This window comes from Stegostoma tigrinum, chromosome 14, assembly GCF_030684315.1.
Source record: "Stegostoma tigrinum isolate sSteTig4 chromosome 14, sSteTig4.hap1, whole genome shotgun sequence".
Lineage (NCBI taxonomy): Eukaryota > Metazoa > Chordata > Chondrichthyes > Orectolobiformes > Stegostomatidae > Stegostoma > Stegostoma tigrinum.
In genome coordinates this window covers 50,898,386-50,912,005 of record NC_081367.1, presented here as the reverse complement: position 1 = coordinate 50,912,005, position 13,620 = coordinate 50,898,386, and the positions used below count along the sequence as shown (strand labels likewise).

Below are 13,620 nucleotides of genomic sequence, written 5' to 3'. Positions count from 1 at the left end.
CAGTTTTTTTCAAGAAAGTCATGGGAGGTAGCAGTGGTGCTATTAAAGCTCTAAATAGAACATACCTTTAATGTCACATCACTGTCTGCCAAATAAGGGGCTATGTGAACCAAATTACCTTGTTTTCTTTCATTCTGCACTTTATTTCCTTGTTCGTATGTTCATTGATTGTAGGTAACTGGAAACTAAAGTATATGTACAAAATTATTGAAGGGACAAGTTGAGAAAGCGGTTCAAAGACATGTTCAGCCATGAGCAACTTCTGGGGGCTTCTTATATTAAACGTCTTATTCAAACACTGCTTTGCTTGAAAACTCCCTCTAATGGTATAATTAGTTATGGTATCTTCAACTGAACAAAATGTGCATTGCATTTATGAAAATACTGCAACACAGCAATCAAAACAGTACAAATACACAGCATGAAAATATGATGGAACTGATTCAATTATGCCTTTCCAGGGGAAACGAAATAAAATCCTGAAGGGAAAAAAAAAACTGTACATGTATCGGGAAAGAATGGGCAGTCAAAACTGGTCATGTTGCTCTATCAAGAGCCCAGGCTCAATACAATGAAAAGGATCTTCCTGTGCTCTAATCATTCTTTGATTGCAAGTACAAAACTGGGTGCTGAATTTGCCCTACAAGCCATAAAGGAAATTAATCTTTTCTCTTAAAAAAAAGTCTTATCAATAAGGAACAGGCTTTCCACTCTCAGTAGTCTAAGGAAATAGGTTTAATTGAATTTTTTTTAAAATAACAACAGACCTAAGGGATGTATTTAACAGTCAAAGAAATTGGTTTGCAACCAATGCAACGTACAGCTTTAGTTTCCAGTTACCTACAAAAAATGAACATACGAACAAGGAAATAAAGTGCAGAATGGAAGAAAACAAGGTAATTTGGTTCACATAGCCCCTTATTTGGCAGACAGTGATGTGACATTAAAAGTATGTTCTATTTAGAGCTTTAATAGTACCACTGCTACCCCCCATGACTTTCTTGAAAAAAAACTTAGATTCTCTCTGGCCAAAATTGTTAATTAGTTCTTGTTCATAGGTTATGTACTGCATTTTCATCCCTGGAAGCAAGTGGTAGGAGTTTTTAAATTTTCCAACTCCGCTCATCAGTTTACCTTGAGGAGAAAGTGCCTGCAAAAGGTTGGGTGGGGGGGGGGGGGGTGGATTTTCATTTCACTTGGTGGTTATTAACTAGAATTGGCCTGCTGCCTGTAGAAAGAGCTCTGACACAGGGTAACCACGAGTGGAGATGGGCTGTTGGAAAGGTCTGCCTTGGTGCTCTGGAACTTCATCCTTGTTGTAAGGAAAACAGTAAACAACCTTCTAGCCCTCACCCTTCTTTTTGCCCTCTCCGTGACAGCCAATGACCCCCTCACCCACCTCCCATGGCCTCTCTACCCTTTGTGTCATGCTGTGCATGTCTAGGCAACAACGAAGAATGCATAATGAGGCAGGGTTGGGAGCGCAGACAGCCATTAATCTGCTAAATTACTTGTGTCCAAGAGAAATGACTGATCAATTGACAAACTTTTCTCTGTGATCAATGGGGGCAGGAATCCTGGAATTGAGTCATGGCTTCAATCTTTAAAGGTTCTCAAAATGTCCCCAGCTCTGTGAAAATCTAGCCCAATAATCCTGTTGTTTGCGCACCATCAGAAACACAGTGCTGTATGTTACAGGCGGTCCAACTATGCTTAACTTCCGCATAACTGTCAATGGATCAAATCAGACCCTTCTTAAAGAGGACATAGCATGTATCATCTCTGATAAGAACTTAACTTACATTTCTACTTTCCAGTAGGAAAGTGTTTTTTTAAGTTTTAACTTTGTGCACATCCCATAAATCTTGAATCCCATAAAGGCAAGAAATAAATTTAAATTTAAGGACAATATAGCTTTTTCATTAATAATAGGTTAAAGCATTATGGGCAGTGGGCAGGAAAGTGGACTTGAGAACAAGATGAGATCAGCTGATTGTATTAACTGGTATAGCAGGCTTGAGGGGCTGAATTGCCTACTCATGCCCCTAGTTCTTATGCTCTTACATCCTAGATTGCAGTAAATTCAGAACCAGAACCCAATGATGATTTAGCTTTCTGCAACTGCCACTTCCACTCTCAGTATTTTACAGTTGAACTCCTCAGACCACCATTTGTCTCCATTCTTTGATTCTGAAGACCATTTTAAGTAATGAGACATTTCCAGGGAAGGTCCTGAAAGTTGACCAGAGGGTCAAGAATTTCTTGGTGCAGAGCTAAGAGTGATGGTGATCATTGGGAGCTTGTGGAAGAGGAATTAAAACCTCTAACCATGAATGTATGTAACTTGGAGGCATTGAGCATTTAGACACCAGCAAAAGGTTAAATAGGAAACGTGCATATGATATCTTTGAAATGTCATAAAACCAAACTGAAATATATAAAGAAGAGCAAAAAAGTTCACAAGCAGGGAGAGGCAATATAATATGTGGTCAATGGTGTTTTAGGATATATCTGAAACTCTTCTGGCAAAAAATGAAAAATTAGCTGCAACGTTGTGAACCAGTGAAATGCCTTGGAAGGGAAATCTCAAAGTAATACATTTTCAGCTTACAGTGATTTTGCAAAGTTCAATTTTTAACCTGCTGTAGTGTAGAACATGAAATGAATAGATTCCTAATTCTCTATGGACACGACACCAGTTTTGCATCAATGTAGACAATAGAACATATGAAAGATAATTTCTATCTGTTCCTAAAAACAAATCATATTCTTACACATTTTTTGCAAACATGCAATTAACATTATATTTAAACAGTAATTTTGCTGCATACTTCCTGAAGTTGGAGATTCAATTCTGCTCCCTCGTAACGTTGCCATGGTGTGTGTAGGGATGTGCAAAGTAAACACTAGGTTATAAATGACAATAGGCAGAAGGTCTGGCTGAAATTGATTGATTAAAGTCTTAAGCACAATGAAACATAATTTTAAGAGGACTTTAATGTAAGCCAAGTGTACGGATGGTGGAGCTTGTAAATTCAATGGCTGGCTGGAGAGGAATTCTAGAATGCCACACCTGTAAAGGTTCAGGGAAACTTCAAGTGAAAAGATAAAAAGGAAGAGATAAGGAGAGTCTGACTATTCAATGCCCTCTCTGCAGGATGCTATCTGTGGAGAAAGAAACAGTGTTTACAGTTGGCATCCAATATAAATCGGCTTTGGCATGAAGAAGTGACATTTGACTTGAAATGTTAATGGTTTCTCTCTCCAAAAATTCTACCAGACCTGCTAATTTTCTGCAGTACATTCTGTTTTTACCTCAGAGGGCTATACTTGATATGCAGTATTCTAGGTGGAGGACTACTGAAAAGCCCAGAGAAATGGATTTTATGATGTTTCTCTGAGATTTGTTCCAATTTATGGCCAGTAGGAGACTTCTAGAAATTTTACCCCAAGATCTTCTAGTGGCTATAACAGGCCTGGAAACACAGTTTATTGTATTTGAAGCACTATAATTTGAACGAATTTTAGCTTTAACACAAAACAATCCTCAGGTTCTATGACATTAGTACACAAGCTCCATATCTGAAAAATTCTATCTAATGTATTGTGAGGCTTTCCAGTCATGAAAAAAAAAGTGGCTATGATTAATGAAGGACATAATATTTGAAATAGACTTTTCAATATTTTCAGTCATACCTCTTTCAAAACTTGGTCTATAGTTTCTGCAGTTTCCTCTGATACATTCCAAGGATCCTTTTCATCCACCATCATTGCATCCAGGGTACCCTTCTCCAATACTACATCGAAGCTTTCATTTTCAAACTCAAGTGCCTTAGCATCCATAATCTTCCATTCCATGCCTGAGCAGGTGGCATATTTGGAAGCCATTTTTTCAATGCAGATTGCTGAGAAATCAATATTTGTGATCGATCTATAACCGCTCATGAACATTTCATAACTCAATGAGCTATTTCCACATCCTAGAAAAAAAGGAAGAAAATATTTTTAAGGTATTTACTGAAGCTATGTTAATTGTGCATTGCAAATAAATGTGGAATTCGAACAGAAGCCATAACACCTCTGTGGTGTAGGGCCTAAATTATGGACAGTAGAATTATTTTATGATGAAATTCTGTCTGGCCTAATATTTCTGGATCAACTCTGGGCATATCGAACTTTTAATTGTAACCTGTCCGTTTTTTAAGAAGAAAAAGAGATAATGCCAAAAGATGACAGTGGGCATAAATTCAGTGGCTATATGAAAAGGAATTCTAGAATGTCACACCCACCCAATGCCCTCCTGCACATGTTTTTGTTTTACTCTTCTACAAATATACAAAAACAGGGGTTAAACTCTGGGCAACTCAACCTTGGTTAATGTGTGTTAGTGACCTAATGTACTAGAGTATTGTCTAGATTGGAAACTTTAAGAACAACCACTGAAAGGGGACCTAACAGCTCAGTAGTATTATCACTAGACTGTTAATCCAGGCACTCAGCAATGTTCTGGGGATTCAGATTCAAATCGCTCTAACAGACTGATCCATACATATAAAAAAAATTTATCTTCTTTTGGACTCACATTTTATTCCGATTCCTAATCTATGTCTATGTATGTTGTGTTATTAATTTCTGCATTTAGGAACAATAAATTCATCCTTTTGGTAACCAAGAAAGCCTGGTTAAATTGACTCCTTTTAATACCTAGATTCCTTTGGTTTTGGAGAAAGATACACAAAAAGGAGGGATCTTTTGTAAATTCACCATTTTCTGACCAAACGAGGGGGCAGATGAATAATGCAGAGGAGACAGCGTATCCCTCTTCCCCCCAGTGTGTAATAACTTGGGGTATCCCATTGGACAAGTAACAAATTGGGGAAACTCAACCAGGGACAGGTTGAGACAGAACAGAATGTAATGCAGAGTTCCAAAGAAAAGAAATCTTTGACTTGGAATATTAACTATTGTTTCTAGGTCCATCTTTAATAGAACTTGAAATTGTGATTTTTTTCACACACTTTAACAGATTTACCTTCTCTGCAAAACATTCTTAATTTCGATGTTGCCCTGGGCTTGAACAACCACACAGTTTTAAGAAGCAGTGATTGAACATGAGACTGGTAGCAGCATTAGGAACAACATTAGTGTTTAAACACAGCTGACGTGTCTTGTAATAGAAAATAATGAATAATTCACAATTTCTAAGCCAAGCTAAATTTTAATTAAATTTTATGGATAGTTATTCTTTTCATTGCTACAAAAGTATCAGGTTACTTAGCACTCTTGAAAAGTTTCAGGCAAATTCAGTTCAAAGATGATGGATAGCCTGTTTTACAAAAGCTTTGAAAAGGGCAGCTAGTTAAATTCATCCAGTCATGAAAACAAACATAATTTAAATAATTCTTCAATGCAAAATGCTCTCAATTGGACAAATATATGAATAAATCACAAGATGCTTCTTTTTGAAATCAATAGCTTATTTCAACTAGTTTGTTAACCAGCCTTGCAATTAATTATGGAGTTAGTTCATAGATCAGCTACAATTTTATTAAATAGCAGAATATATTTGACAGAATGTGCGGACTACCCTGTTCCTCCTTATGAGGTCAAGTCTTTTCTTTAAGGCGCTTTACAATTTTTTTCAATTTGCAGGAACAGGAGCATAGTTGTAAAGTTACTGGTCTAGTGATTCACAGATTCAGACAAATGCCCCACTTAGCCACTGGAGAAATTTAAATTCAACTCATGAGTAAATCTGATGTGAACTTCTAGACTCATTAATGATGATGAACATGAAACTGATGGATGGTAGAACCTAGGCACTGGAAAGGGCAATAAAACAGTCAACTCTGCAAATGCCTCACTGAAACATCGGAACCTGTGCCAAACTTGGATGAGCTATCCCACAGATTAGTCACAGCACAGCCTGACATCATCATACTCACTGAATTATAGCCAATATTCCAGCCACAATCACTGAATTAAGAACTGCCCCAGCAAAGTCAAGGAGTCATAAGGCACAGAAACAGACCATTTGGTCCAACTTGGCTAGGCTGATCAGTCATCTCAATCTGACCCAGTCCAATTTACCAACATTTGGCCCATAGTCCCCTAAACCCTTCCTATTCATATACCCATGCAGATGCCTTTTAAATGTTGCAATTGTACCCGCCTCCACCACTTCCTCTGCCAGTTCATTCCACACACGCACCACCCTCTGCATGAAAAAATTACCTCTGGTCTTTTTTAAGACTGTGATCAAATGCACTGAGCCGATGCAGCACAAGTGAATTTTAGTTTTACTCCAAGTGATAATTTTTTTAAGACACTGTATTCTTTAATGGCTCATACCAAAATCACCACTTTTAAAAATGTAAATTAGCTTCTGTGAACAATTAACAATTTTCACTAATTTTCATTGTTGTAAATATCAACACAGTGATGGATTTCTGAGACAAATAAACAGATAGACACACTTGCCAGACAATGGAAAAATTAGTCCAAAGATTTTAATGCAAGTGAGAAAAAGTTACTCACATGACAGGGATTACACACATCTGTATGATGAAAGGGTAGGATAAAATAATTTCAGTATGCTGCCTACATATCTCCCACGTGCACTGTAGTCTGATTAATGGGATGGATTGAGTCCTCGCACGGTGACCTCACAATAAATAAATATTCAACGTGCAAGCAGCCAAGTGGAGATAAGAATTCAGTCACCCTCGCAGTTGCTGTAGGTCAAACACCTGCTTAATGAATTATAGTTTAGTACCAATTCAAAAAGGACAAAATATTCCTCTAGATTTCACTTTTTAATATCACAGGTGTCCTGCTGTTTTGACGTTCAACTGAGCCAAATCATCTACCTGCACTTTAAACTCACTATTTGTGATAACAGTTGTGAAATGATTTCCTGGAAATTCCAAAGACTCTGAACACAGCACAAGGCCATTCTTGGTAAGACCCACGAAAGATGACATTTTGTTCCTACAGTCAACTGATCTTAAAAATGCTCATATTAACTATAGACCTCATGAAGAGTTATGGAATCTGAAGAAACATGGATGAGAAAACCACTGGCTAATTACCAGTACAGCTCTCCCTCAGTTGGCAGATCAATGTCGAACATCACCATGGGAGAAGCACTGAAGGAAGAAAGGCAGAGAATATTCTCTAATAGGGGGTCTACCATGCCCATCATCAGGTGTGGATTGGTAGCACCACTATACGTTCAGCTTTCTGCCCGCTGAATAATATTTCTGCCAGAAACAAAAACAGAAGTTGCTGGAAAAAGTCAGCAAGTCCAGTGACCCTTCCTAGTTCTGCCTGAACTGCTCAGCTTTTCCAGCGACATCTGTTTTTATTTCAGATTTACAATATCCACAGTTCTTTCAGTTTTTATGTAACATTTCTGCCAGGCTGAGCGAGCAGTAGGTAGTGAAATAACTAACAAGAGGGAAAATCTTTGCCACTTTGACTTCACCAGTCTACTAAATTATTTGGCTATGGCAGTAATGATGGGAGTTAATACGGCATAATCCTAATGGAGATAAAATTATGTCTTCGGGTAATGGGAATGTTCCATCATGTGGCACTAACATTATGCACAAACATAAATGACCATGAGGGGCTCTCAGCATTAGCAGCAACAGAATTGTATACAATAACAGTCAGGAACCTCATGTCCAGAATATCCCCACGCTTGACCCTTACCATCAAGCAAAGGAACCAACTCTGTTTTCAATGAAGAGTGTAGGATAGCATACTTGCTGTACCTGGAATACCTAAAAATAAGATGCCATCTTGCAGATGCTCTAGTACAGTACACCATATTCATGCTATATGGTAGAAAAAGCATGCCTTAAATGGAGTTTTGCAAACTGGCAAGCAACAGCTGGATTAAAGATCTGCCATCCTCTTACTTCCACTCACAACTACAATACTAGTGATGTGTAAATGAAATAGGAGCAGCAGTAGACCATTCAACTCTTTCAGTGTGCTCCAGCGTTCAATAAGATCATACCTGATCTGTTTGTGTTTTGAATTCTATATTCCCATCTTCCCCCAATAATCCTTCATTCCCTTGCCTCGTAAGAATCTATCAACCTCAGTATTTTAAAAATGATTTCGCAACCTTGCCTCCACCATCTTCGGAGGCAGAGCAATCCAAAGTCGCACAACTCTCTCAGTGGAAAAATATTCTCCTTTTCTCTACCTTAAAAAGGTACCCCGAATTTTAAAACAGTGCATCCTACTTCTGGACTGACCCACCAATGGAAACATCTATCCAATTAAACAATTAACTGAAGGAGAAAACTCTGCAAACATCTCCATTGCTGATGATAGGGGAGCTCAAGACATCTGTTAAAGTCGAATTTGAAGAGTTTTCAACCATCTTCAGCCAGAACTGCTGAGTAGATTATTCACCTTGGCCTCCTCTTGAGCTTGCCAGCATCATTGGATGCTGCTTGAAACAATGTGAGCAAAAACACTAGCTGTTCACCCTCTCCTCCAAAATCTCCTGAAGCCATTCAGATACATCCTTGACCCTAATGCCAGGTAGGCAACATATCATCCTGGAGTCTCATTTGTGGCCATAGAAATGCTTTTTTCCTCCCCTTACAATTGAATCCCCATAACTATTTTCATACTTTTTGCTCCTGCTGTGTGTAGCAGAGCGAAGTGTTGTGCAACAAATTTAGCTGTTGCTGCTTTCCCCTGAGAGGCCATTCCCATCAAGGTAGTCAAAGCAGTGTTTTGCTGGGAATAGCCACAGGAGACTCCTGCACTGCCAAATTCTCTTACTTTGCCTGGTTGTCACTCATTACCTGCCAGCCGGCCTACCTGCATGCCTGTGGAAATTTTGCCTGCAGACTGACTATCCAGAAGACTGGTGGATAGCAAATGTTGTCCCCTTGTTCAAGAAGGGGAGTAGAGGCAACCCTGATAATTATAGACCAGTGAGCCTTACTTCGGTTATGGGTAAAGTGTTGGAAAGCATTATAAGAGATAGGATTTATAATCATCTAGAAAGGAATAATTTGATTAGGGATAGTCAGCACGGTTTTGTGAAGGGTAGGTCGTGCCTCACAAACCTTATTGAGTTCTTTGACAAGGTGACTAAACAGGTGGATGAGGGTAAAGCGGTTGATGTGGAGTATGTGGATTTCAGTAAAGCATTTGATAAGGTTCCCCATGGTAGGCTTTTGCAGAAAATACGGAGGCATGGGATTGATGGTGATTTAGCGGTTTGGATCAGCAATTGGCCAGCTGTAAGAAGACAGAAGGTGGTGGTTGATGGGAAATGTTCATCCTGGAGTTCAGTTACTAGTGGTGTACCACAAGGATCTGTTTTGGGGCTACTGCTATTGATCATTTTTATAAATGACCTGGATGAGGGCATAGAAGGATGGGTTAGTAAATTTGCGGATGACACTAAAGTTGGTGGAGTTGTGGACAGTGCAGAAGGATGTTGCAGGTTACAGAGGGACACAGATAAGCTGCAGAGCTGGGCTGAGAGGTGGAAAATCGAGTTTAATGCAGAAAACTGTGAGGTGATTCACTTGGGAGGGAGTAACAGGAATACAGAGTACTGGGTTAATGGTAAGATTCTTGGTAGTGCGGATGAGCAGAGAGATCTCGGTGTCCATGTGCATAGATCCCTGGAAGTTGCCACCCAGGTTGATGGGGTTGTTAAGGCATATGGTGTGTTAGGTTTTATTGGTAGAGGGATTGCGTTTCAGACCCATGAGGTCATGTTGCAGCTGTACAAAACTCTGGTGCGGCCACACTTGGAGTATTGCGTACAGTTCTGGTTGCCGCATTATAGGAAGGATGTGGAAGCATTGGAAAGGGTGCAGAGGAGATTTACCAGGATGTTGCCTGGTATGGAGGGAAGGTCTTATGAGGAAAGGCTGAGGGACTTGAGGCTGTTTTCGTTAGAGAGAAGGTTAAGAGGCGACTTAATAGAGACACATAAGATAACCAGAGGAATAGATAGGGTGGACAGTGAGAGCCTTTTCCTCAGATGGTGATGTCTAGCACGAGGGGACATAGCTTTAAATTGAGGGGTGACAGTTGTAGGAAGATGGCAGAGGTAGGTTCTTTACTCAGAGTAGTAAGGGCGTGGAATGCCCTGCCTGCAACAGCAGTAGATTCACCAACTTTAAGGGCATTTAAATAGTCATTGGATAAACATATGGATGCTAATGAAATAGTGTAGGTTAGATGGGCTTCAAATTGGTTTCACAGGTTGGCGCAACATTGAGGGCCGAAGGGCCTGTACTGTGCTGTAATGTTCTATGTTCTATAACGCTCTCCGCCTCATGGATACTCCACAGCGGCCCCGGCCGCTGCACCAGCTCCAAAACCCAGGCTTCCCGGAGCTGCAGCTGGAAATCCTTCCTGCATACGTGCTGGTCCCAGGCTCTTGAATTGTTCCTGACTAGAAATGGTGGCTAATGATCCCCTGTACATGGATGTTGGCGGGATGGTTGGAAAGGTCAAGGGGGACCTTATTGCTGTTGCAGGAAGAGAGGAGGGGAGGGCTGAAGTGCGGGAGATGGGTTGGATCTAGCTGACGGCCCTGTTAATAATGGTGATTGGGAATTGAGGAAGAAGATGGACATTTTGGAGGCTCCCCTGTCGAAGTTGGCATCATTGGAACAGAATTAACAGAGACAGAGGAATGGGAGAATGGAATAGGGTCTTTGCATGGTGTGAAGATGTATAGTCAAGGTAACTGTGGAGTAGGTGGATTTGTAGTGGATATGGGTGGCCAGTCTATCCCCAGAAATGGAAACAGATGTCAAGGAAGGGAGCAGTCACAGGTAGACCATGTGAAAGTGAGGGAGGTATGGAAGTTGGAAGTATGGCAATCAATAAACTTTTCCAATTCCGGATGAGGGAAGGAAGCAGCACTAATGATATTATTGACATATAGATGAAAGAGTTTTAGGTGCAGCCCAGAATAGGAATGGAACAAGGAATGTTCCACGCACCGAACAAAAAGCTAGAGGGAGGGCGGAACAGGCTGGGGCTTTTTTCCCTGGAATGTCAGATACTGAGAGGTGACCTTTTTGAGGTTGATAAAATCATGTGCGGCATGGATAGGGTGAATAGCCAAAGTCTTTTCCGTAGGGTGGGGCTGTCCAAAACCAGAGGATTTAGGTTTAAGATGAGAGAGTGGAAACATTTAAAAAGGACCTGAGGGTTAACTTTTTCACACAGAGGATGGTATGTGTATGGAAATGAGCTGCCACAGGAAGTGGTGGAGTCAGATACAATTACAACATTTGAAAGGCATCAGGATGGATACACGAATAGGAAGGGATTAGAGGGATATGGGCCAAATGTTGGCAAATGGGACTCGGTCAGATGGGGATGTCTGGTCAGCATGGATGAGTTGTACTGAGGAGTCTGTTTCCATGCTGTATGCCTCTATAATAGATTGGCATTAAGAAGCAATTTGGGCATTTTGACTAATAACGTGAATGTACTCAAACATTTCTAATTTCTGATTCTGATTTATTGCTAAGGCAAATTGATAATCAAATCAAAAGTTCATTATAAGCTAGTTTTCTGAATTGAATAGGCATCACAAGGTTTATTTTTAAATGCACACAAAATTTCCTTTAAGCCCTTGAGAGGGTTAACAGATAGGAACAGTTTGCAGTATGTGACAATAAACTGTAATTATTTCACAGGTATTTGCATATTTTACTGCCCACAGAACTGCTAGTTTGTGCATCTGTACAGCAACAAGAAATTTCACAAGTGAAGCAACACTTACCCGTCAACAACTCAATTATCCCTGACTCCATTTAGACACAATAGTTGTGCTGCAGCATTTTACCAAGAGATACTAGAGTAACACAGAATATCCCTCCATCATTACTACCCTTAACCTATTCATTAAATGTTCTGTGTATATGTTGTCATGTTGGTGAACAGTTATTGGAAATTATCAAGTAGGATATGGTGTCCTTAGACCTTTAGCAACTAGACTGTATACAAACCAAATCAGCAAATGTACGGCGGAAGGCATGTCATTGCTATCCAGCTCAATACCACTTTCCAGCTCTTGGCCAGTAATATCATGGATTAGCGCCAAATTCTTATTAAGTGCAATGACATTTTCTACTGCTACCACATGTTGAAGCAGCAGGTTGCAGACCTCACTGTTCTCTGGATGCAAAATGCTCCTCAGTTCCCCCATGTCATTCTACCGTTAAATTTAAATTTCTGCCCTGGTTAAAATCTCCCTGTTAAAGGAAGTCGGTCTTTGCAAACCCCTCCTAAGTTAAGTTGTCCCTCAGTGTCCTCTGTTGCAAAGGAAACAACTCCAATCATTTCTCATCATATAAATGTTCCAATTCCAGCAACATCCTCTGAAATTTACCCTGTACTCTTTCTATTGTGACCATATTTCTCCTGTAACATTATGACACAGTACTCTAGTTGTAGTTTTACACAGTTCTACCAGAGAGTCCCTGCTCTTACATTTTATACCCTGGCTAATAAAGTAACCTGTGTACTTTGTTACCTTGTTTATTCCTGCTATTGTACAGGACTGCAGGCATATATTTCAAAGCCCCTTTGTTCCTTTACCTGATAACTGTGGCTTTTCATTCCAGGCAACATCCTGGTGAATCTCCTCTGTACTGCCTCCAGTGCAATCACTTTCTTTCGACAAAGTAGTGACCAGAATTGCACACAGCATTCTGTGGCACAACCAATGGTTTATAAAGTTGTAAGACTTTCTTGCTCCTATATTGTATACCCCAGCAAATGAAGGCAAGTATCCCATATGCCTTCTTCACCACCCTTTCTACCTATGCTGACACCTTCATGGATCTATGGACTTGTACACCAAGGTGCCTTTGTTGCTCAGTACTCCCTCGGAACTTATCATTCATTGTGTATGTTCTTCCCTTCTTAGGCCTTCCAAAATGATCACCTTGTACTTATTGGGATTAAATACCACCTGCCATTGTGCTGGCAAATTACCAGCTGATCAATATCAGACTAGAGCTTGAGGCAATCCTTCTCACTATTAACAGCATCGCTAATTTTTGTGTCAAATGCAAACTTACCATTTATACCTTCTACATTCATATCCAAGTCATTAATGTATATGACAAACAGTAAGGGACCCAGAACTGAATTATGTGGTGTCATGATCTAGTTTGTCAACTTGCCTTGCATCCCATGGGCTCTTACTTTTTGAACCAGCCTTCCATATGGGACCTTTGTCAAAAGCCTTACTGAGGTCCAGGTAAACTACATCAACTTCACTAACCTCATCAATAAGTCACATTTTCAAAATAATTCAATTAGTCAGACAAGAGCACCCTCTAACAAATCCATGATGCCTATCTCTGATCAATCCTTGCCTTTCCAAGTACTGATGAATCCTGACTTCAGCATTTTTTCCTAAAATTTGCCTACCACAGATATCAGACTAACAGGCCTGTAATTACCTGGTCTATCCCTGCTCCACTCTTCAAACAAAGGAAGTACAGTAGCTTTCCTCCAGTCATCTGGCACTTCACCTGTGGCCAGCAAAGTATTAAATATCTCCGCCATGGCCTCAACAATCTTTTTGCTTCCCTCCCA

At 40.1% G+C, this 13,620-nt stretch overlaps 1 protein-coding gene across 2 annotated transcripts in view; it reads right to left on the bottom strand.

Annotated features, from left to right (window-relative positions):
- ece2a (endothelin converting enzyme 2a) overlaps nt 1-13,620 on the bottom strand; it is a 253,771-nt gene that overhangs the window by 142,887 nt on the left and 97,264 nt on the right. For both annotated transcript variants that reach the window (XM_048541553.2, XM_059651146.1), the window contains one exon: nt 3,697-3,980. In XM_048541553.2, coding sequence (XP_048397510.1) covers nt 3,697-3,980 — 284 coding nt within the window. The remainder of the gene's footprint in view (nt 1-3,696; nt 3,981-13,620) is intronic.